General features: G+C 36.1%; 1 protein-coding gene across 3 annotated transcripts in view; it reads right to left on the minus strand.

Annotated features, from left to right (window-relative positions):
* Nucleotides 1–21,966, minus strand: part of EFL1 (elongation factor like GTPase 1) — a 55,892-nt gene that overhangs the window by 15,925 nt on the left and 18,001 nt on the right. For all 3 annotated transcript variants that reach the window (XM_072345735.1, XM_072345734.1, XM_072345733.1), the window contains exons 15-17: nt 20,791–20,926; nt 2,257–2,388; nt 695–842 (exon numbers count right to left, since the gene is read on the minus strand). In XM_072345735.1, the coding sequence (XP_072201836.1) occupies nt 695–842; nt 2,257–2,388; nt 20,791–20,926 (416 nt within the window). The remainder of the gene's footprint in view (nt 1–694; nt 843–2,256; nt 2,389–20,790; nt 20,927–21,966) is intronic.

Genomic DNA, 21,966 nt, shown 5'->3' on the forward strand with positions numbered 1-21,966 from the left:
CAGGAAAAAAAATAAAAATCATGTTTACAAAAGAAAACATTAGACAAGTAAATACACAGACTGCTACTAGCTACTCAGTAATGTCCTATATCGTCATCATTTCATTATTCCAGTAGTTTTTTTTCCCCAAAAGATGGAATAGTGCCAATAATAAGGATTTTACACGCCCTGGGGAAAAATGCTGAGCAAACTGCAGCAGTACATCTGTTTTCACAAACAATACAAATATGCTGCATTAAGTCACAATGTAGATAACGTTAAAAACATATTCAATTTGAATGCGATCCATTCTAACTTCCATAAGAAGTAAGCATTGTCTGATATTAACTGGAAGTAGCATGGATCAAGAGCAAAGGAATGGGAATTTTGTCTTGAAACCGCCAGTCACGTTGATTCCTAATTTTGGGGAGTTCAGTTGCCAGACCTGGTTCCCCTCACAGTTCCTATTTTGATATCATTACACTCTTAACTGAAATCCTGAAGCTACTGCCATTTGTAATTTCTTTGAATATGGCTTTTATAAAAACAGTGAACTAGTTGCTTCTGCACATCTGCACACACTGCAAAAAGGTACAGCTATGATTCAACAGTAAAAGCTATAAATAACATAAATCAAAGATAGATGCATCTAACCGACAAAGAAATAGGAAACAGTTACTGAACAAAAATATTCCATCTCCCTGATCCTTCTAACCTTTCCTTCAGGTCATCCAAGCAACGCTGCAGATGAACTTCTCCTGCTGTCACTAGCACATGCTCTCCTGTCTCCTGGATCAAAACTTGGACGCATGGATCAGCTTGGTTTAAAAGCTTCATTCCTCTCACCAGCTGAGGCATATCACCTGGCAAAAGAAGGTATTATTAACAAAGCAATACCGAGGAAGGAATAGTTGAAGACAAACATATTTAAGTTGAGGAAAAGTAATACTCAGGATTTAAACTGGAAGCCACTGAAAAACTTCAATGCTATTACAACCTGAAAGGGAGAGAGGGATATCAGGTATCTGTGTGGTTTTAGGTGAAATAAAACAAAGGCATCATTAAAACAAAGGTGTTTTAATAGAGCTGCCTTGAAGTTAATGAACAGTCATGGCTGAGTCAAATTTTGCTTGTCCACATCAAACCTATGCATAAAACAACATGTAAGCAGCCTTTCTTAATTAATAAAAATAGTTTTTAAAAATTATCTCTCCTTTATCTTACTTTATATTTGGGTTAATAATACCAACAGGTTTTCAAGGAATGCAGATCAATGTTCAGAAGGAACAGTGACATTACACTTGTCATTCTCTTGGAAACTATTAAAAGAAATACCTTATTTATACTAAGCTTTTAAGTGTACAAATGCAAAGTAACTTAGAAAGCCAGAAATTAAACCATAAACAAAAAGTATTATTTCACATGGCCACCACAGTGAAACAATGACATTCAAATTTGTATTCTGCATTTAAGCTCAAACAATAGATTCAGGAGTTACTGAAGGAAGAAGCTGGTGATTAAAGAATGATCCAGCTTCATCTCCTCAATGAGAAAAAGAAAAACCACTCTAGAATTATACTCCTTAATTTTCAACTTAATATCATGCTTACTAAAAACTATAAATATTTTCAAAACTGCTTTAACAAATGAGGATATACGATATATAATATATAATAACAGATATCTGCTAGACTCTCCCACTGCTTTAGGAAAAAAATTAAAAACCGAACAACAAAAAAAAAAACAACCATGTAACTTTAATGTTAAAGAATGTTGGACCTAAATTGGAAGCTAGTTATTTTGTTTCTACTTATACCACAAGAAATGGAAATTGCATTGAAACATAGCCTAAGATATGCTACTCTGGTTGGGGGTAGTGGGTAGGAATCAATTAGAAATCCAAAGTAGTACAAATACTGCAAACCTGTGTCAAGAGCTTAATGATATAGCATAGAAGAATGGCAACAGAAGTGAAAAACACAAAGATACACTTTACTTACCCTCACAGTAAAGGAATATTGAAACCTTAGCATCATGTAGTGTCCTACTTGTGATACAGCTAAGTGACCACAAAATGTGCAGCAAAACCTTCTGTAACTCACCCCTCACCGAGGCATGGGCAAACCAGATAGAATAATTCACTAGGATAATGAACTATGTCCTCCTAGATTTATTTGGTTTGTATTGGACCTATCACTTAACAGATAGAACTTTAGCTCAATCAATGAGAGTGGGAAGCTGAGCTGCTGTCAGACTGAATTCTCCTTTCAAACTTACTTGGATGTTTTGGTTCAACAGCTACCCGCACAATTGGTGTAGCCTCAAAGTTGAGAGGTGTAAAAGGTGGGCAAGCTGGTGATGTTGACAAAGTTGCAGACTTTAGCACAAAATCTTGCAGGCCTCCTATTCCTAAAGGAAATTGGAGAGGAAAAAAAAGAACAGAAAAGAAAGTGTCATATGAAAAGAAACTACACACACACTCTTTAAAAAAACTGAAGTTATTCTAATCACAAAAAGAGAATTAAAAACTCCTCGTTGTTCTCATAAACTCTCCGTTAAAACATGTGCAGTAGTTTTTCCCGATTATCATAAGAAACAAACAAGTCAGCACATCTAATGATGTACAAATTCAATACGCATGTAATTTAATACGAAAAAAATGGAACCTTAATTTCACATTCTATGCCTGATTGAAAATTAAATTTGTATTTGAAAAATGCAAGGATGGATCTGTGCTCTCTCCTCTTCATTCTCTCCTAATGCCAGAGGAGGGATAAGGAGAAAACCTCTTAGCCTCAGCCCTCCATTATCACCCTAATACTGTTCCAGTTCTTTTTTGGCTTGGTCTTATTTATTTGAGAACAGAAACAAAGAAAGTCGGCTTCCACCCTATGAGATCACGAGGGAGCTTAAATTGTGAAGAGCTTGTCTGCTGCAGAGTTATCATCTGCAGAAGTGGGCTGTTTCTACAGCTCTAAAGGCCAAGTGACTGCCCAGTAGTAATGGATGCCAAAATCTGAAAAGTCACTATTTAAGAAAACTTGCCTCAAAAGTAACTGGAAGGACAGCATTCAGCAGCTTTAAACGCAGGACAGCAGATGCTACAGTGAAAATAAATCTGTGTAAACTCTGTGTTGCACCTGACCTATGACCAGCATGTATTTCCTCTTTTTCACTTATTCAACATGTGGTTTGAATGAAAAACAAATGCTGGATCATCAGCACCACCAGGGACTGAGTAAAGGGATGGTCAGTTTTATTCTGATCTTCTCCAGCTGGTAAAAAGAAAATGATTATCAAATCCTGCATCAGACAGACTCAGCCTTTTCTTGACAGACATTACAGCATTCTTACTACCATAAAGAGAATCTAAAACCCTCCGCTCATTTTGCATCTGAAGGCAAAAGTACAAAAATTTATACCCATGTCTGGCAGCAATAATACACTAAAATAAAAAAGATCTGTTTCCATGTAAATCTGTTCGATTCACAGTCTGAGTACTTTGCTTGCCTAACTGCATGTGCTAGCAGAGAGCAGCATTCAGCCCTGGTAATACATTTATTTCAATAAAACTATTGGTAATGAATGTTGGCAAGAAAACAAAAAAAAAAGGCAAAAAAACAACACACACCCATCAAACCAAAGATACAAACTTCTTGGACAATTCTTGCATTACATAATTAAAAGCAAATGCTAACATTTTCTGAGTAATACTACAAGAAAACAAAACTTAGCTAATTCCAAAGTACCACACAAAATGACAATAAAAGTATTCTACCATTATGCTGCTGCATCAGTCTTACCACTGATCCCATTGAAACATTCTACTTGATATTTAGCTTATGGATATTAAGGATAAATGGCTGAATGGACTTAGAAAAGTCAATCCAAAATTATGGTTATATATTTGCCTCTGCTCTTAAGATTTTGACGTGTTCAGCCCTGCTTTGTTGTAGTTATTTTGAAAAAGAAAGGAACCATAGGGAAGAAAAAACTGCTTATGCAAGAAAGGTGAGAAAAGCAACTGTTCTTATGCTTTAGGTGAGATGAGAATGAAAGCAGCATGAGAATGACAGCAGAAATACAGCACCACAAGTATTTTTGAGTACTTATCTCTCAAAGAGCAACCTATATTCCACTGTGCTCTGTCACACAACCAATCAGAGATGCCTTTAGGTAATTTGTTGCACATTGGTTTTATTTATTTTAATAAGATAAGGTGGAGATAAAATATCTGGGGAAGCTTTTAAATCTGAGGATTAACATGATCAGGAAACTGCTTATTTTTATTAACTCTGCCTTGTGATAAATCATGTAAATTCTGCACAAGAGTAAATGCTGAAGTCTGACTCTTCAGAGGAGCATGTAAAGCTTCAAGACTCAACAGCCTGTTGTACATAAACTCCTTACTGGAAATATCACATATTTGATTATATACTGTGCAACAGCCTTCACTACCCAGAACAAAGTACCTTCACAGATTTTGTAATGGATGGCAATGAGCCACAGCTACTAAACAGGTTACTATTATATACATCTTCATCCTTTTACTACAAGGATGCCCCCTGCCTGGAAGCATTCAAGGCCAGGCTGGATGGAGCTGTGAGCAAACTGATTGAAATCAAATTTCTGGACAAGATTCCACATACTTTTTGCTTCTGTGTCTCACTGGTAACCACTATATTTTCAATGCTAATTTGGCATCCTTAAAGGTAAAAAGCACACTTTTCCCTCTGAATCCAGCTAATAGGATCCATAACAGATAAAGACTGACATAATTAGTTTCTCTTGATATCAAAAGACTCAGCATTTGATGTTCTTTCCAGACACAGAAAATGTTGCAGAAAGCACCACGTACAACTTTTTCAATCAGACAGGGAAACAATTCAGTTTGCAGTGTCAAAAATCAAACAAAGAACAACATAAGCTGTTTAAATGTTGAATTCTGCCACATTGTTACTGGCCTCAACACATCAGTTCAGAGGATCTTCATCTTCTCCCACTGATGATATCACTGCTTAAGAATCCTTGGCTGCACTGGAATGGAGACTCATCAAGCTCTGACAGTGTAAGGAACTAAGTAATGCCAGGAGCTCATGTTAATCTTCCCAGTAAGGCTCTGTGTCTACAGTAAAATACAGTTTCTTATCAACACTGTTTGTTTGTAAAGATTAGGACTTTACAATATGCAAAGCCTTCTGGTTTTAAGCACTCCTGGCACTGCACTACGCATTAGTGAAGAAAGGCCATGCAAACCCATTCATCATTTATGTAAAAGGAGTTGTGACATAAGCTTTGGACATCTACACAATGTAAAACCTTAACATTAGTGTGAGCCTTTTTTTTTTTTTCCCCCAAAGGGAGTTTACAAATACTGAGACCTTCACAATTTTCTTTGGATTACAACACAAATATCCTTTTCATCCTGCTGAGACATCTTTTAAAATAACTATTTTTTTTTTTAAAGATAGTTAAAAACACACAGTATGAAATAAAGTTCACAAATCCACCTTAAAAATATAATTTGCTTTTTGACATTTTCCGCTTTTCCTCAAGATAAACAGGCTAAAAGCCAACAAAGACAGAACAGAAGGGTAAAATACAGTTGCCAGATAATAATAAATTCATTAAGAAATTAATGAAAATAACTCCGTAGCAATCATCATCCTCACTCAAACCCATCTAGAGAATTCCCTGTTGCCCATTATCTAACAAAAGAAAAAAGAAGTGGATTCTTGTAAGGAGGAACTGACTTCTGGTAGGAGTAAACTCAAAGATAATAGCAAATCTTTTTATATTCAAGATACCTCAAAATGTTTTGCAGATTACAAGGATTAAACAACAGTAACTGTGGGTCTTCAGACAAGAATGTAGCTACTATGGCTTAAGAATGCTTTGTATTATACATTTATTGCATGAGATTTTCAAGCATGTTTCCATTGAGTCTCATGGGCACTGCACAGAAACATCTGAGGGCAGAACTTGATCTTTCTATATTAGAAACTGTTTCTGGAAGAGAAGGGAATGTAAATCAAGACACAGACCACATTCTGGTTGAGATTTCATCGACTTTTTCCATAATACAGACCACATGTTAGCACAGATTGCTCATGAGCCTCCTCATCTCATTTGTGTACTTATCCCTCAGTCGTTCATACTTGCTTCTGAAACAAGCAAAATTGCTTGTAAAACAGAATATTGTACAGTATCTACATGATTTCAGCAGCTCTCAGTACTTCATAATCTTTTTACATAAGAAGTTAATTCAACACTTTCTTTTGTATTTCATTTCCTCATTCCCCTTTTTTTTAAAGCAGAATTCCCAATGGTCACCAGTATCCAACAGATCATACCAGTTTCTTCTTAAATTACAAAGAAGTCTACCTAAAAATTCTACCTAAATGCTAGAGATTAGCAAACAGACACCTCAGTCCAGTTCCTCAGTACAAGGGAGTTAAGTTGTAATTTCACTGTAGAACCTTTCTTGTAGGATCACTACAATTTGAGGGTAAATTGAGTGTTAACTTTCTGATCAGATGAAAGCAAGCCCACATTATAAAGAAATTAATTCCCCAGTGGACACAATTACATGATAGAACGTTAAATGCAGTCAGCAACTTTTGATGCAAGAAGCACCTCAATGCTTTACTACTGCATCACTGAGCAGTAACAAAAGATGCCATAGCAAAGTATTGAGTTGTACTAGAAAAAATAATAATAATCTAATAGTTTATGGAACAAATCTTTGCATCTGCTTTTATAACACAACACAAGGAAAGCAACAGTGTGACCTGAAACACAATCCACCAAGATTTCCCATTGCAAGATTACACTTGCAAAGAGGATTGCAAACATATATAATTAGTAAACGACTATCATTTATCTTGTGCTGAGATTCTTTAGAAAATACACCATATAGTTGATTATACATTTAAACTGCATGATAACATACAACAGTTCCAAACCGCTGATTGAGCTGACAATTGTAATTGGGATATTTCCTACACTTCTCTCAGGCTAAAATAAAAACATTCTAAGAGAAATGATAAAGCATAAAAAAAGGATCACACACAACCCTTTATATTAATCAGTAAAATATACAGATGATGAAATGGATGTAGGGCAGGCCCACCTGCACCCAGCTTTCATTTAGATTCTGGAATTTCAATGATAAAGTTGAAATTTACCTTAAAGTAAACAGAACTAAACAAAACTCAGTTCACTTTTATGAACCCAATTTCTGCTTTTACAAATACAGCCAGGCAGAACGAAACATTCATTTCCTTAAGTTGCTCAATGAGACAAATAAATAGAGAAATCAAAGCATTTCAGATAACGATAGTTTTGTTATACTACACTTTGGCATGTCATAATAACTTCTGGAGCTCAGAAGTAAAGGAAATGATCTTGTTTTTTTATATATTGATGGTTTAACTTAACTTTAGTATGGAAACTTAAAAAAAAGTCCATGCTTACATCTGTAACTCTGCTGCATTTCTCTTTGCTTACGATGAAAACAATGCACTTTTACTTGCTGGCTTGTAGCTTCACCAGAAATAAAAATAAAGTAAAAAAAATAAAAATCTTTACCCCAATTTAAGTTACTTGAATCTTTTAATCATAAACCACCCTTGATAAAGACACTGAACAATGTGACTTCATAAAAGTGTGAGTTGTTCTACTCAGGAGAACAGATGTTTTGCCCAAGATTCTAATTCCTCCACATATAGTAGCTCAACTTCATGTAACGTGAAAGCAGGAATACCAAACAACAATAAATATGTGGACAGATTGTTGTACAGTGTGACAACACAGGCACTGGAACTAACTTCAGTTACCCTGTTCATCAAATTAATACTTCCATTAATGCATATGGAAAGCATTTAGCACCATACAAGAAGTCTTCAAGGGTCTCTGAAACATCAACCAAATGGTACATTCATAATTACTTTGAGTAAATGATTTTAATTTGACTTGACAGCAGCCCATCTGAATTTACTTAATTTCTTTTTAATGACTACCAGAACTTTGGGTGCAGTTCAGTACAGATGTCATCCCAAACACATAGAATTTAAGAAGGTTGTTTCAACATATTTACTTTGATAACCTAGAAACCTTTTTTAAATATTGATTTGATGTGTTTTTAAATTAGCAGTAATAAACGTGTTTTAGTAAATAAACACATGACATTGCATATTGTACTGGAAAACAGAGCAGCTCAACTCATATGGAGCATCTACACAAAGGAAAAAACTGCCCAGCCATCCTCTAAGGAAAAAGCTTGCAGAAAACAGAGCATTAATTAAGCTCTCTGAAGCACATAACAGTTCTGTGGAGATGAGAAACAGGTTACAAGTGTCATTTTGGACATTTCCAGAAACCTTTCCTGCTTTGTCATACATAGTCGTGTCATAGAATCATAGAATCGCCAAGGTTGGAAAAGACCTAAAAGATCATCCTGTCCAACCATTCACCTATTACCAATGGCTCCCACTAAACCATGTCCCTCAGCACAACATCCAGTCATTCCTTGAACACCCCCAGGGTTGATGACTTCCCTACCTCCCTGGGCAAGGAAGGTCTTCACCAGTGTCCTGATGACGTCCACTGGTGTAGTGGGAGAAATAGTTCAAATAAAACAAAATAATAAAAAAACTCTTTAATTTGTAACTCCTATACCTAAACCCTCCAAAACTCCAGCTATAATGCTGATATCTGCCGAGCAGAAAACTGAAAAAGAGGGGGCTAATTACTCTTCATAATACCAGCTAGCACATGATTAAAATCTGGCAATATATTTACCCATGGAAAAAAAGGTCAAGAAAAATAAAGTTGAAGCATTTGGTAGCGGTTTGTTTGTTTGTTTGTTTCTTTGGTCAGGCTTGATATCAATACTTAAATTTAAGTTTGCAAATGAAACATATACTAAAAGATACAAAGTACCAGAAGAACAAGAAAAGTCTACACTGCAGAAGCTCCCCCGCAAATACACAGCTTACATTGGTTATAATCTGGAAATAAAAATCAAAATATTTTATATAGCAGACATCTGATTCATTCTGATTTATTCTAAAGTCAGATGAGTTATAGCATAGTCTAAAAACAAACCGACCCTGAAAGGAAAATGCCATTTTATTTGTTATTCAATTGTAACAACGCATCCTGAAAACAGGCAGACTTCATGCATATATCGTTTTCTTACACTGTAGATTCCAGGATGTAAGATGTTACCAGATGTCACCTCCCAAAATCAATTATAAATGGTGTTAAAATTAATGAGGCCTTCAGGCACTGATCTTGCAAAGAATTCACTGTAATCTGTAGACATCTTGGAGGTTGTGGCCTGTCTGTCTAGAAAAGGCAACATGGACATATTGGTACAACTTCTGCACTACATGGACAAGGTGCATAGGGAATTTACAAACTACGACATCTAATTAGAAAAGATAATGCTAACTTTAAAAGCTTATTAATTTTACTTCAGTTTTGTGCTGGATTTTAGAATTTGATTTTTTAATGCACCTCATGCATTAAAAAAAAGAATCTGATACCTTTTACATTCAGTAAATGCAAAGATATGACATCACAACTAGAAGCAGCAGACCAATTACCAAACATGTTTAATAGCCTATGGGAAATGTTCTACCAAATCACTGACCATTTATCCTGTTAACTTGTAAGACATGGATGTAACTAATTAAAATTAAGTTTTCTGAGACCTAACCCAATGCCTGATTTTCTCCATTACAGGCAATCCCCCCCCATACCCTGCTACATTTGACTATAAATGATTTCTGCTTGCTTATTTTGTTGCCTTGGGAAATATGGCTTGAAGTGTTCCAAAGTACCATGAATAATGGATCATTTCAGTCTTCATTATACAGAAGCTGATGTTTATTTTAATTACAATAATTTTCAAGATGATAAAGGATAATATAAAATTTGGCTTGAAGCTAAAAGAAACCTTTAAATGTCTGATCTGTACTTACATGAAAAAAACATTTTGGGGAATCTTTAATTAGAATAAAGATTTTAACAAAAGAAGGTACCTTTCCAGTGCCTTGATAACAACTATTTGACACAATGAGCATACAAATAGATGGCATGAGATGAACAGGGAGCATCTTTGATACACTTGTTACATTAGCAATTTTCTAAGTTGACGATAACAAGTTATTGATAACTAATTTCAGTTTAATAGTAAAATAAATTCGGAAATAAACTGAGATACATTTAGATTAAAAAAAAGAACAAAAAGAAAGTTATTACTGCAAAACAGCCCATGACTGGGACATAAATACATTGAAAGGAGATGTGCTCCAAACACCATCTCATAACGTACATAACGTAGCCAGAGCAGCGACAAAATTTTTAGTGGACAGTAAAGGTGGGATTCCAGAAAGTTAATTAAAAATACACACATTAATCATTAACATTGCCACGTCCCCCCTTACAATATCTCATCACTCAGACTGTATTACTATTGAAATTCATAGTCCATATAATTCCAGCTTCCTAATATTCGCTTTTATTAACTTTGAGAGAAAATGGGAAAAATATACAGAAGAGATTATTTCTGAAATATGAGAATTCTTAATGACAGTGCAGAAGACCACATAATTGAATGGAGTTTTAAAATGCTCCTCTATTTCAAAATGGAGAAATTAAGTAGAACTAATCTTGCCTGTTAATGTTGCTTATAAAAGACTCGCTACTGAGGCTTAATTTTACTTACATTCCACCAGTCTACATGCAATGATAAAATCCAGTGTTCTCCTCAACTGTTAAAGGCATGAGCAAAAGAGAGACTGACAAAAGGTTCTGGGAAGGGAGCTTGGAACTTTAACATCTCCACATCTAAAAAGCCTTTCATGTTTGATTTCCTTTTCATAAGTAATAATGTCAGTCACTGTGTGCCTCATTTGCATTAGTAGATAAAAGGGGAAGAGACCCAACTCCAAAAGGCAGAGTCTAAGAATGTCATCCCAGATACAGCTAAGATGACTAACAGCTGCCATCAGAAAAGCATCTTGCCCCCCATGTCTGACTTCCCTTAGCACCAGTTACAGTATTTGGCAGACACTCTGTAAGCCAATCCAGGAAACCAAACACACAGAATTAAACTAACCTAATAAAAAGGCAAATGTGCCCCCTCATCCAATCCTCACTCATTCAGGTAACAAAGCATGATTTTTAATAGATAATGCTTCTGTCATGCTGCCCAAAGTAAGTCAACACAAGTGACAGTGAGGCCCCTAAAGCCTCATGAAACCTAACATGAACAGAGGTTTAACAACACATTATAAAACAGCTTAAGAGCCTTATTTTTCCACCCATTAATGTAGTACGTGGAACTAACTACTTATCAAAGAATCATAGCACCATTAAGGTTGGAAAAGACCGCTAAAATCACCCAGTCCAACCATCAACCCAGTGCACCATGCCCACTAGCCACATCCCTCAGTGCCATGTCAGCCTTTTGTTGAACACCTGCAGGCACAGTGACTCCACCACCACTCCGGGCAGCGTGTACCAATGCCCAGTGCATTTCTCTTCTGGAGAAAAAGTGATTCCTAATATCTATCCAACCTTTATGAGTCTCTTTAAGAGCAACTTAAAGACACTGTGGTCCAGAGACAAGTAAGTTTCTTTCCACGTTTCACTGTCACCCCTCACAACAAAGTAAAGCACAGGACATCAGTTACTTTTCTGAACAAAAGAAAAGAGCCTATTAATGCACTGGTGTATGGCCTTCATTTCTACTGAAAACTTGTTGATTACATAAGTTACTCTCTTCAGTTGAGAACCACTGTTTCCAACACAGTATGTCATACATCCTGATGGGATTGTGCATACAGAAGAATCTGCTGAACATTGTACGTGTTTTTAGTCTCTCTTCCAAAGAAAATGTAACTTCTGTAATCACATATTCTCCCTTTAATGACTTTCAAACACGCTGTCAACTTCCACTAAGTTTAACCATGACCGAGAGGAGAGGGTTCAGATGTTATTAAGATTCCACAAGTTATGTAAGACTCAACAGCTAACTACCGAAGGGAGACCAAAATCAGTAAGCTTACACACACATAAAAAGGGGCAGGCAAAGCACAATGATTACATACCCTGCTTGGAAGCAGATGCTGGCGAGCAGCATCCACATCCTGGCTGCTCCTCTGGGATATGCACAACTGTAGCATGGGAGCAGCTTAGAAGGAAGCTGAGCATTTTAAGGACAGCAGTCCTCAGGAAAATCCAGGCTTTGTTAAGGTCACTGCTCAGAGAGCTTGCTTTTCAAACATGCCACAAAACAACTACTCTTTTGCAGAAAAGCCCTGAAAGCCAAAACCACCAGAACTTCATACATTTTAGATCCTGTTTTGCATGCATCTCAAGATAGAGCACTTTGCATCAATGAATCATGTAGGCTGTCACTGGAACTCATCAGATGTGCTTTCAACTTCTTTGTCCTCAACAGCTCCAGCAGAATAGAGAACAGGGAACCAGTCTGACTGCCATTGCTGATATTCTGAAGACAATAACTGATGGAACCAGAATTACCAGCAGGTTCACATTTCCATTTAGATTAATGGGTTCACAGTCACACAACACACAATGGTTAACCAAAAAACCAAAAACTTTGGTTTACATAAAACAGTATTTGTACAGTTTTTATCATATGACACTACCAGAGTCATCAGGGATTTAGCCAAATACTTGTTCCCTAATAACATATTCCAGAAGTACAATTAGTCACTGAAATCAGACTTCTATCAGAGTTTGAAGTGATTATAATTTAGCCAAGAAAGCTTGAAATTATATGCACAAATAAACTGACTTATTCTCAAAGCATTAATTAATCATACATCTAATTACGCATTCTTAATGTGGGTTTTCTTTTTTCCCCCAAAAGTACACTGCCTGGGTTCTGGCTAACCTACACTGAAGCTCTGTGTGTTTACACCAATACAATGCTTCCAATTCATTCAGATGACAGAAAGCTCTCAGCTCTTTAAGGAAAAGCTCTCTCAGGTCTCAGCTGGGGTCCTGATCTTCATTACTATTTTATCTAATGAAATTTACAGTCTTCATGTAGACAAACTCAGAACTAAAGATGGCAATACAAAATATTCACTATCAAATTAAATGAATTACCTACCAAGTATGTATGCCTTAAGAATGGCTGCCAAACACAAAGCCCTGCTGGAACCTATGCCAGTTATGACAGGAGTGCAGTCATAGAAAAATTGAACCATTTATTTTTTAAATGAGTGGCCTGACTTTTGCTCAAGTCCATAACACACCTCACTGAAGGAAATTATATAGTAGGGAACAAGAAAAGTTAGAAAAGAACCAAGTTTCTTATAGTCTTATATGATGCAGAAAATTACTTAAATTTACTTCTATGCCAATACCAAAATTTCAATATACTGTCAAGACAGTTGTTCTGTATCTTAAGACAAAAACTCAAAAGCAGCAATCTCTTAAACATTACTTTTGGCTACTATAAGTGGAATTAAACAATGTTTTTATAAGCAAACTTTTAGAAATGTCATTTCTGGAGGCCCATTAGTTGCACAAGAAGTCTCCTCTATGCTTACTGTTCTCAGGTCCTGCAGTTTTGATCATGAAATTAGAATAGCTATTACCAGGTAAGCAAAAACAGCACTGAAAGTCACACGGCTCAGCTTGCAACCTCTGCAGACTAATATCTGTAGTAAATATAATCATTTACAGTTATTTACTGAATGATAAACAGTGATTACACAACCTAAACTCTGAGTCTCAACTACCCAGTGCTGCCCCTATAGCACTTGCTAAGCAGTGCTCTACATTTTGACATCAGTTGATACTCCTAAATATAGCTCTGCCTTAACTCCCCCCCACAGTTCACAAGCCAGGCAAAGCCAACTTCATGACTCACACCCTGATATAGGCCAAACAAGCCTCACAACACTTCTGCAATTTAACACGAAGCATGAAACAACATCAAAATCTCAGAAAATATTTAGAAAATAACTCCCTAAAACAGCCTTTATTAACAGTCTCTTGACTTGTAACCCTCCCATTTTTGGAACAGATGATTTCTATTTTCCATGCGCAGTGGGGCTGTGTGCAGAATTGATTCCAAATTGGTCTTCTTCACTCACACTCCCATGCCCTCACTATAACCCCCTCCTGCTTCTCCCAACTCCTTGAAGAAATTCTGGTAGCAGCAGACAATGGAAGCAAAAGAAATATACAAAGTAATGAAAGACTTTTGTGGCTAGCTCAACTGCAGAAGTAGAGGCATTTCACAACCACAGATGGTATTTATTGCAAGAATGCTGTATGCTATGAGCACTGGGTCTATTACACAATAAGAGAAACACTTTTTCACATGTGGGTAGGAAGGCACATACACTGCTTCTTACTCCATTACACAGGAGGCCCAACTAAGATCAGGAAGTGTTCTAAGCAAGACTGTAAAACGTATTCAAATAAATTGCCCTCGTGGATTAGTGGTTTATATTGCATAAACAACGTTGGCTGGGAAAGGGGCTTTTGAATTTGCTTAGGATGTCGCCTAACTACAACATTCTCAGAAGCAAAAATATTTTGTATTAATAATATCATTATCAAGGTAGGCTGGTTGTGTTATTTCAGAACATGTTGGGAAAAGCACACTGTAGGCATGCGTTTTCCAAGCATCCCTATTTGAATTGCTATACATGGATTTACATGTATTTTCAAATATATCTGCATTGATCCACCGACATCAGTGGCACAATACCACAGAAATATTGCAATACAGAAATTCTGTTTTGTTTTTTTTTAAGATCATCACACTGAAAAACACTTCAGTGTCATTAATTAATTGACTACAACAACTCAATTCCTATGTAACATATATCTATATAATATATATCATATATATAATAGCGGTTAATTGTTTGAGCTCAGTGCACTAAAATTGCCGTGCTTACATCAGTGGCAGAGAAGAAAGTTTTTCTGTCTAAATCATATGTGAGGCTAATGCTTTTTTTCTGGACTGGTTTTCCACCCATTAGTGCTCTGTGGAAGTCTGCAGTCAGAAATACTTAGAGAGACAATAGCTCCCCAACAGCCATTGAAACGCTCTATTTGTATATGTGAGTAATAAATTTCAGTGCTGACTCAAGAGTCACACACATCCATCGGGACAGCAGAACTGTTAACTTGACAGTCAAATCACACAACATAGCTTCAATTTCATATGCATTACTTTGAATACTACCTGCATGCTATGATCTCAAACCGACATTTAGCTGTTCAAAACGTTGTAGCAATCTCCAATTTGACTACCTTAAGTTATCCCCTGTTTTAAGCCTGTAATTAGAGTGATTATCCTGTACCTATTCCTGAAATTAGATTATTTGTTCACAGTTTGTATTTTAGAAAACCCACAGCTACATTAAACAAAGGAAACAATCATCTAAAAGAGCTTTTGGAAGTTTAAGTTCCCAGCACGCTATTTGTACAAAGGGTATTCTCCAGTAAACTTAATTCAGTACTAGGAAATCAATCCTAATGCTGCTTTGTACAGAGGGATAAAAATAATTTAGTTACATAGCCTATGCATAGATCCTTGTTAAACCAGGTCATTTACCCTTCTGCTGAAAACTCAACCTTAAACACTAATTCCCCAAACGGTGCACACTTGTCGCATCTCTTGGCTGTTCACTTTGGTGCCCTGCTGTTCATTCCAGAACTGGTGTTTCCCACTTCAGCATGCAGCACATCATAGCGGCACTCATAGGCTGGATAGTCTTAGATATGGAGCTCCAACAGCTTGGAGTGCAAAACCAAAGTTATTTTGATTTATATATCACAGATTCTTATTTATTAGCAGATACAAACATCTCTTTAGACAATTTTCTACCAGGATAGTGAGATACACCCTCTTATACCCATGTTTGTAAGAAAGGAGAAAGCACACAGCTGTATCATAAATAGCCACTGACCAAGCTACTGATGCTCTCTCCACTTTTAAAGCCAATACTACTAGTTAGAAAACATGTAAACAAAGAGACCAACAACACAATAACATAACCCATGTAATTTGTATAAGTAGGCTGAAGAATGGAATACTTTTTAGGCTCTTCAGACAAAACCTGAAGAACTCACCCAAAATCAGCTGTGATCTCAATGCGTTGGGCAAATTCCCACATACAGCATTATGGATGTGAGCTCAGGCAATGGCCTTGGAACTTCACCTTAAGACTTCTATTATCATTTTACACTGGTGGAAGTAAATACTTCAATATTGCTGTTCCCATACAGCAGTGGAAAAAATACAAGGTACATTACCCAAGCAACTGTTTTCCTTTATGAAACTGAATATATTGGTGTATAAATAGAGGGAGAGACTGAAAACAATGCATCAGTGCTGACTAATGAAAGTATAAAGTACTGGGGAAAATCACTATCCTTGCATATTAATTTAAGAAGACATGAAAAAAAAATCACACCCAACCAAGCACTCACATAGAAGACTTGGAAATTTTGGAGATAAGCCAGTAAAGTATCTGGGATCTAAACCCACAACCAGTTAGCTATTGAAAGGCTGAGTAACGTCTGCCTGGAGGCAATGACTATACAAGTCAATTCTCCACTCTTACACAAGAAAAAGAAGTTGTCTCCTGAATTCTGATCCAGGCTACATTCAGCAACATATATTCAAGTAATAATAAGCATCTAATAAATGTGAAGCCGCAGGCAAAAATAGTAAAATAAAAAAAACACTTCTTTCTGAAGCAAAGAGGAGTGATCAACAGAGCTGACTGCCTGCACCTCAACCCTCTGTGCAGCCTATTTCTCGATCATTTCTACTCAGCAGCTCCAGAGCACGTGCCTGCTGCTACACCGCGTGTGAACTTCTTCAGGCAGCAACGGAATGAAATCGCCTTGATTCGTCTGTGTCCTGCTGCTGCTCACAGGCACATAAGTAGCAACAACAAACACCAACAAGTCCGGGCAGTTTTCCTCCTGGTTTGGGAAACCCCAAGCATCAGCAGTATCCATCTGCATACAAACCTTAGGCAATGAGGAATGCATGCCTCAGATTTTGAAGATTATCTAGAAATTAATTTTCATTTACATGAATGCTCAGCTTTTGCAGATGATCATAGCTAAGGATTGCTAAAAAACTGGTAAGTATGCTTGGCTGCATTATCTCCTTTCCTCATGATACAGGATTTCAAATAACACTCAAAAACCTAATTATTTGAAAATTTTGACATGGCAATGCGGTGTGGTCAAGAGCAAATTTAAAGGCATTTTTGGCCAGAGAAACATAATGTGATTTCATGATAAATTACCCCGATGCAGCTCAGTTTTTAAATATGACAAAAAACATGCATACCAGTGGAGAGACTAAACACATTTTTAAGATCTCATAATAACCCCTGAAAATTTGAGCACAGAACATTCCAGAAGCACTACAGAATTCAGAAGTGGTTTTCTTCAGAAAGAATTACTACACATGTGATTTCCTTTTATAGTCTTAAGAAGCTGCACTCAGAAAAAAACAGAAAAAAAATGAAGTAACTGAAAAAGCCACTGAAAATCTTCAATAGAAACTTAAAAACAACCATAACTTTAGGCTTTATAAGGAAACTATTAACCATATATGCTACTCCTTCCCAAAAGACTTCAGCTACATCAACAAAGACACAGATGTCAGTGTTACAGCTCTGACCTCATACTTGTCTTATTTTTTCCTCTCCATTAATCTATGTATGCCCTAGTGATACACTGATATTGGTTCTAAAACAAGATAATTAATCACTACTACTGCAATCCAGTTTGTGAAGGCAAATCCCATGAAATGAATGCACAGATATACAGCAATTAGCAAAACAAACTTATCAGCAAAATACACTTCCAATATCACCAGATGCTCGTGCATTAGCTGTGTGCCATGCCATGTTACACCGCCCAATAAGGATGGGTATGTTACTCAGCCTGCCTGTAACAACACCACAGAGAGCAGGAACTGCAGGACAAAGTCCACTACAGCAAAGATAGAGCTATATGGTTGTAGTACCCAGCACTGGAAAAGGCCAAATTACAGGTCAACTACTGCACCCTAAGTTCAAAGAAGCAACTTCAACATACTCAATTTTTCAATTATTTAACTATTTATAAAAATTCCCATTGGGAGAAATTCAGTATAGATACAACAAAGCCAGGTAAACACAATGGTTCACAGACATAAAACACTGTTCAATAATGAAGTCTTTTCAGTTAAATATCTTTTCCAGACTAATGCCAGCTTACAAGGCAGTAGTGAAAAATGAACTTTTTATTTTAATGAGGTTGTAAGATGGCAGTTAGCGATTCAATCTGTAAGCATTCCAAAAGCGGAGACAAAGGTTTGAGATTTCTTTGTTTCATTCACTATTTTCTGCTCATTTCAGTAACATTCTTGAGAAAGACTGCCCTCCTGTGTTCGCTGATGGGTGCTGAGATGAGGCCGCCCATTCAGCTGGGATCACTTGGGTTTGGTCTTTGGTTTTTTGTTGGTTTTGTTTTTTTTTTTCCCCTGAATAATTGCATTACTGATTGAGAGACTGAAATTAGCCCACCAAATGTTTGCACAGAAATAATGGGCTGGTGCAACAGCAGTGCTGTTCCTAGGGCTTTCACATAAGATGGTAATGCTTGCTAGTTGGCATCAGTCCTAGAAAGCCATTCTGGGCCTTTAAAATGGCACCGCTGCTCACAGCTGCTCTTTGCTCTTAACAGAGGCTGCTTATTAAAAGCTCCTAAATTGTTCGATGAAGCCCTCAAGGAATAAAATGCTTGTTAGACACCCTGTAATGAGGTTAGCTGCACTACTTCACAGTGACTACAATTGTACAGCACCTATCTTGAGTAATCCAGAAGTATCAATCCCTAATTACCTGGTTCCCACCTTATACAGCTTAAGTTCCAAGAATCCTTCAGTTGATTTATAAATAATTAAAAATTGAAAGAACATTGTACGGGGAAGCAAGCATTTTAGAAATGGAAAAAAACCAACAACACCCTAAGGTACCCACAGTTATTCATATGACAAATGAGTTCATAGAGAGCTGACATCAGGAATGACTTCTATTGCTGCTTTTAACATCACCATTTGATCTATTAAAGAAAAAAAATGCTCCTAATTTGAACTCTTGACTCACTTGGAAGCGAGTGAATGGCTAACTGCATTTCAGAACATGAGGAAGTCATCCAACCTCTTACAAGCACTACACCAAAGCACACTGTTGAAGACAGCAGAAAACTTCCAGCAGTATTCAGGTACACAGAGCACTGAAGGAAAAATCCAATTCCCATGCATTAGCAAACATAAGACTATTGCTGTGGTACTTGTGGAAAGGGAGCAGTATGCGCCTCAAGGTTTTAGAAGCACGTTATTTGGAGCCCATGTACACACAGACATGCATACACAACATGCTTTGAGATACATTTTTGTTCACTGGAAACTTCATGATCTTCCAATTATTAATGCAAAAATCTACCAGCAAAAAATAAATGCAGCAACAAAAAAACCCATCATAACACTGACACAAATTTTCATACATATATGAAACAATTTAATAATTTAACAATTATTCATATATGCATGCATATATTTATATATCCGCATGTATAAAGCCATGCTTTAAAAGTACCGCCACCAGTATTTTCTACTAACATGCTCCTTTGCTTTCACATCAGTATTTGCTTAGATCACTCAGAAACCTTGTACTGATGTTTCCAACTTCTGCATTACTGTATGTTTGTATGTTTCTGTTTATGGAAAAATCACATCCCATGGAGAAGTAGTTTTGAGCAGCAGAGACTACTCACTTTTTAGTAGGGTTAACTGTTTATAGTTCTTGAACTTTGGCCCAACTCAACATGAAAGATGTCACACAGTTTTCAGGGTATATTCTTTTTGATGTGATGCAACTGTAGTAGTACTTACTATCTGACAAGCAGACAGATGTATCTATCAACATCGTTAGTATTAGCTGGTATTAAATGCTTAAATATGTTATCCTTCAAACACTTTTTTGAATAACACAGCAATACTTTCACTGTAACATTCTGAAAACCATAATATATACATTAAACAATCTTGTATTTCAGTGTAGTTCACATTCAACCACAAATGAAAAAAATTCTAAATACTATCCTTGATATTTAAAAAAAAAACACAACAACAAATGAAGGGCAAAACCAGCAATGAATGTAATCAATGCTCCAGAGCAGAACTGCTCAAAATCTGTCACAAAAGGGCATAGCTCAGTGGTTGCAATGACTTATTCAAAAACATGTGCATGGAAAATGTTCCAAATCTGCCATAGCCGTAACAGAAATAATTTTTAGCACCATAGTTTGAGCAGGCCCATTAACAGCACTACAATTACCCACGTCAGTAGAAATGCCATACTACAGAGCTTCCACTGTTGCAAAAATGTTATTTATAATCCTCGCAATGTACAAACTATTAGATCTTTCTGCTGCCCTTGGCATTTCCTGGCAGTGATGCTTACCTGGCAATATTCAACCTGAAGATAACAGTAAATAAAGCTATTGTAATCCCTGGTTGTCCATTACTCACGCATTTTTCCCTATTTCACAATTAGAAGTTCATAGAAAACACAACAATTTGAGTGCCTTCACTTTTTTGCACATGCAACATAATTAAAATAACTCAAATTTATCTATCTTTCCTTTAATCATAATAAAACAAACCTCAATGCATTTTGCACGATGTAAGCATTCAGACTAAGAAATTAAACTGTATTGAAGTCTTACCTAGAACATTTCCTGCAGGTACTTCTTCAAGCTCTTCAAGTTCTCTTCCCATGAGCAAGTACAGATTCTCCAAAGTACAGCAAGACATATGAGGCACTAATGGCAGATCATCTGTAGCAGAACACTGGGATGACAGCTACAGAAAACAAAGCAACCAGTACTGGATATTTATTACCTACTACTGACACAAACCTCATCTTGAAAGCCTCCTTGGGCCTCAAAACTAAGAAATACATTTTGAAGTATTTTCATTTCAAAAGTCGGACTTGTATACTTAGTTGTTTCCCTTACAAGAATTCAGTTTTATAGCAAACAAGCAAGTGCTACCTGGAAAATAAAACAATGCGCTTGCTTTGTTGCTGCTTAAGTGCACACTATTGTCTCTCACTGTTCATTGTCATTAACAGAACAAATGTTTTAAGGTAATTTTAAGTAATTAACTTCATGATTGCAATCTCAACACGTTTAACACCACTTTTTTGCTATATATATATATTTATATGTAAATATAAATATATATATATATTTATATTTATATAATATTTATATTTATATAATATATATATTTATATATATTATATATATAATAAATATATATATAATATATATATATATTATATATATAAAAATATATATATATATATATATTTTTTTTTCTTAAATACCACCAAAATCAGCTGAAAATGCAAAACCAAAATATATCACCATAGTAACAGACTTCAAACCTTCTTTCAAACAAGATAAATGTTTTTATTGATTAGCAGTTTTCCTGAGAAGAAAACTTTCTCTAGTAGGTTAGAAGATACTTCAGTAAGAACCTCTTATTGGACTGGACAAGTTTTGTGCCTTGCTTTAAAATCTGGAAACCAATTTTATTCATACAACATAAAATTCATATTAAATAGAAAAATAAAAGGCAGTTTCATCCAGAAGTAATGCTAGCAAACTCCATTTTTGAAGAAGCGCTTCTGCTTTGGAGGTACTTAAATTTACCTTTATTGTCTAAGACATTTCAAAGATATTAAGCAAAATTAAATCCAACATGAGCTGGAATCAGCCATATCTAAAAGGCTTCACCTTCACCAGATCTGAAATAGTTACTTTTAGTAACACATTGAAAGTGAAATCTCCAAGCAGATTTTTGAGGCATCACCTTCACATTTGATGATGAAAGTA

The sequence above is a fragment of the Excalfactoria chinensis genome, chromosome 10 (genome assembly GCF_039878825.1).
Source record: "Excalfactoria chinensis isolate bCotChi1 chromosome 10, bCotChi1.hap2, whole genome shotgun sequence".
NCBI lineage: Eukaryota > Metazoa > Chordata > Aves > Galliformes > Phasianidae > Excalfactoria > Excalfactoria chinensis.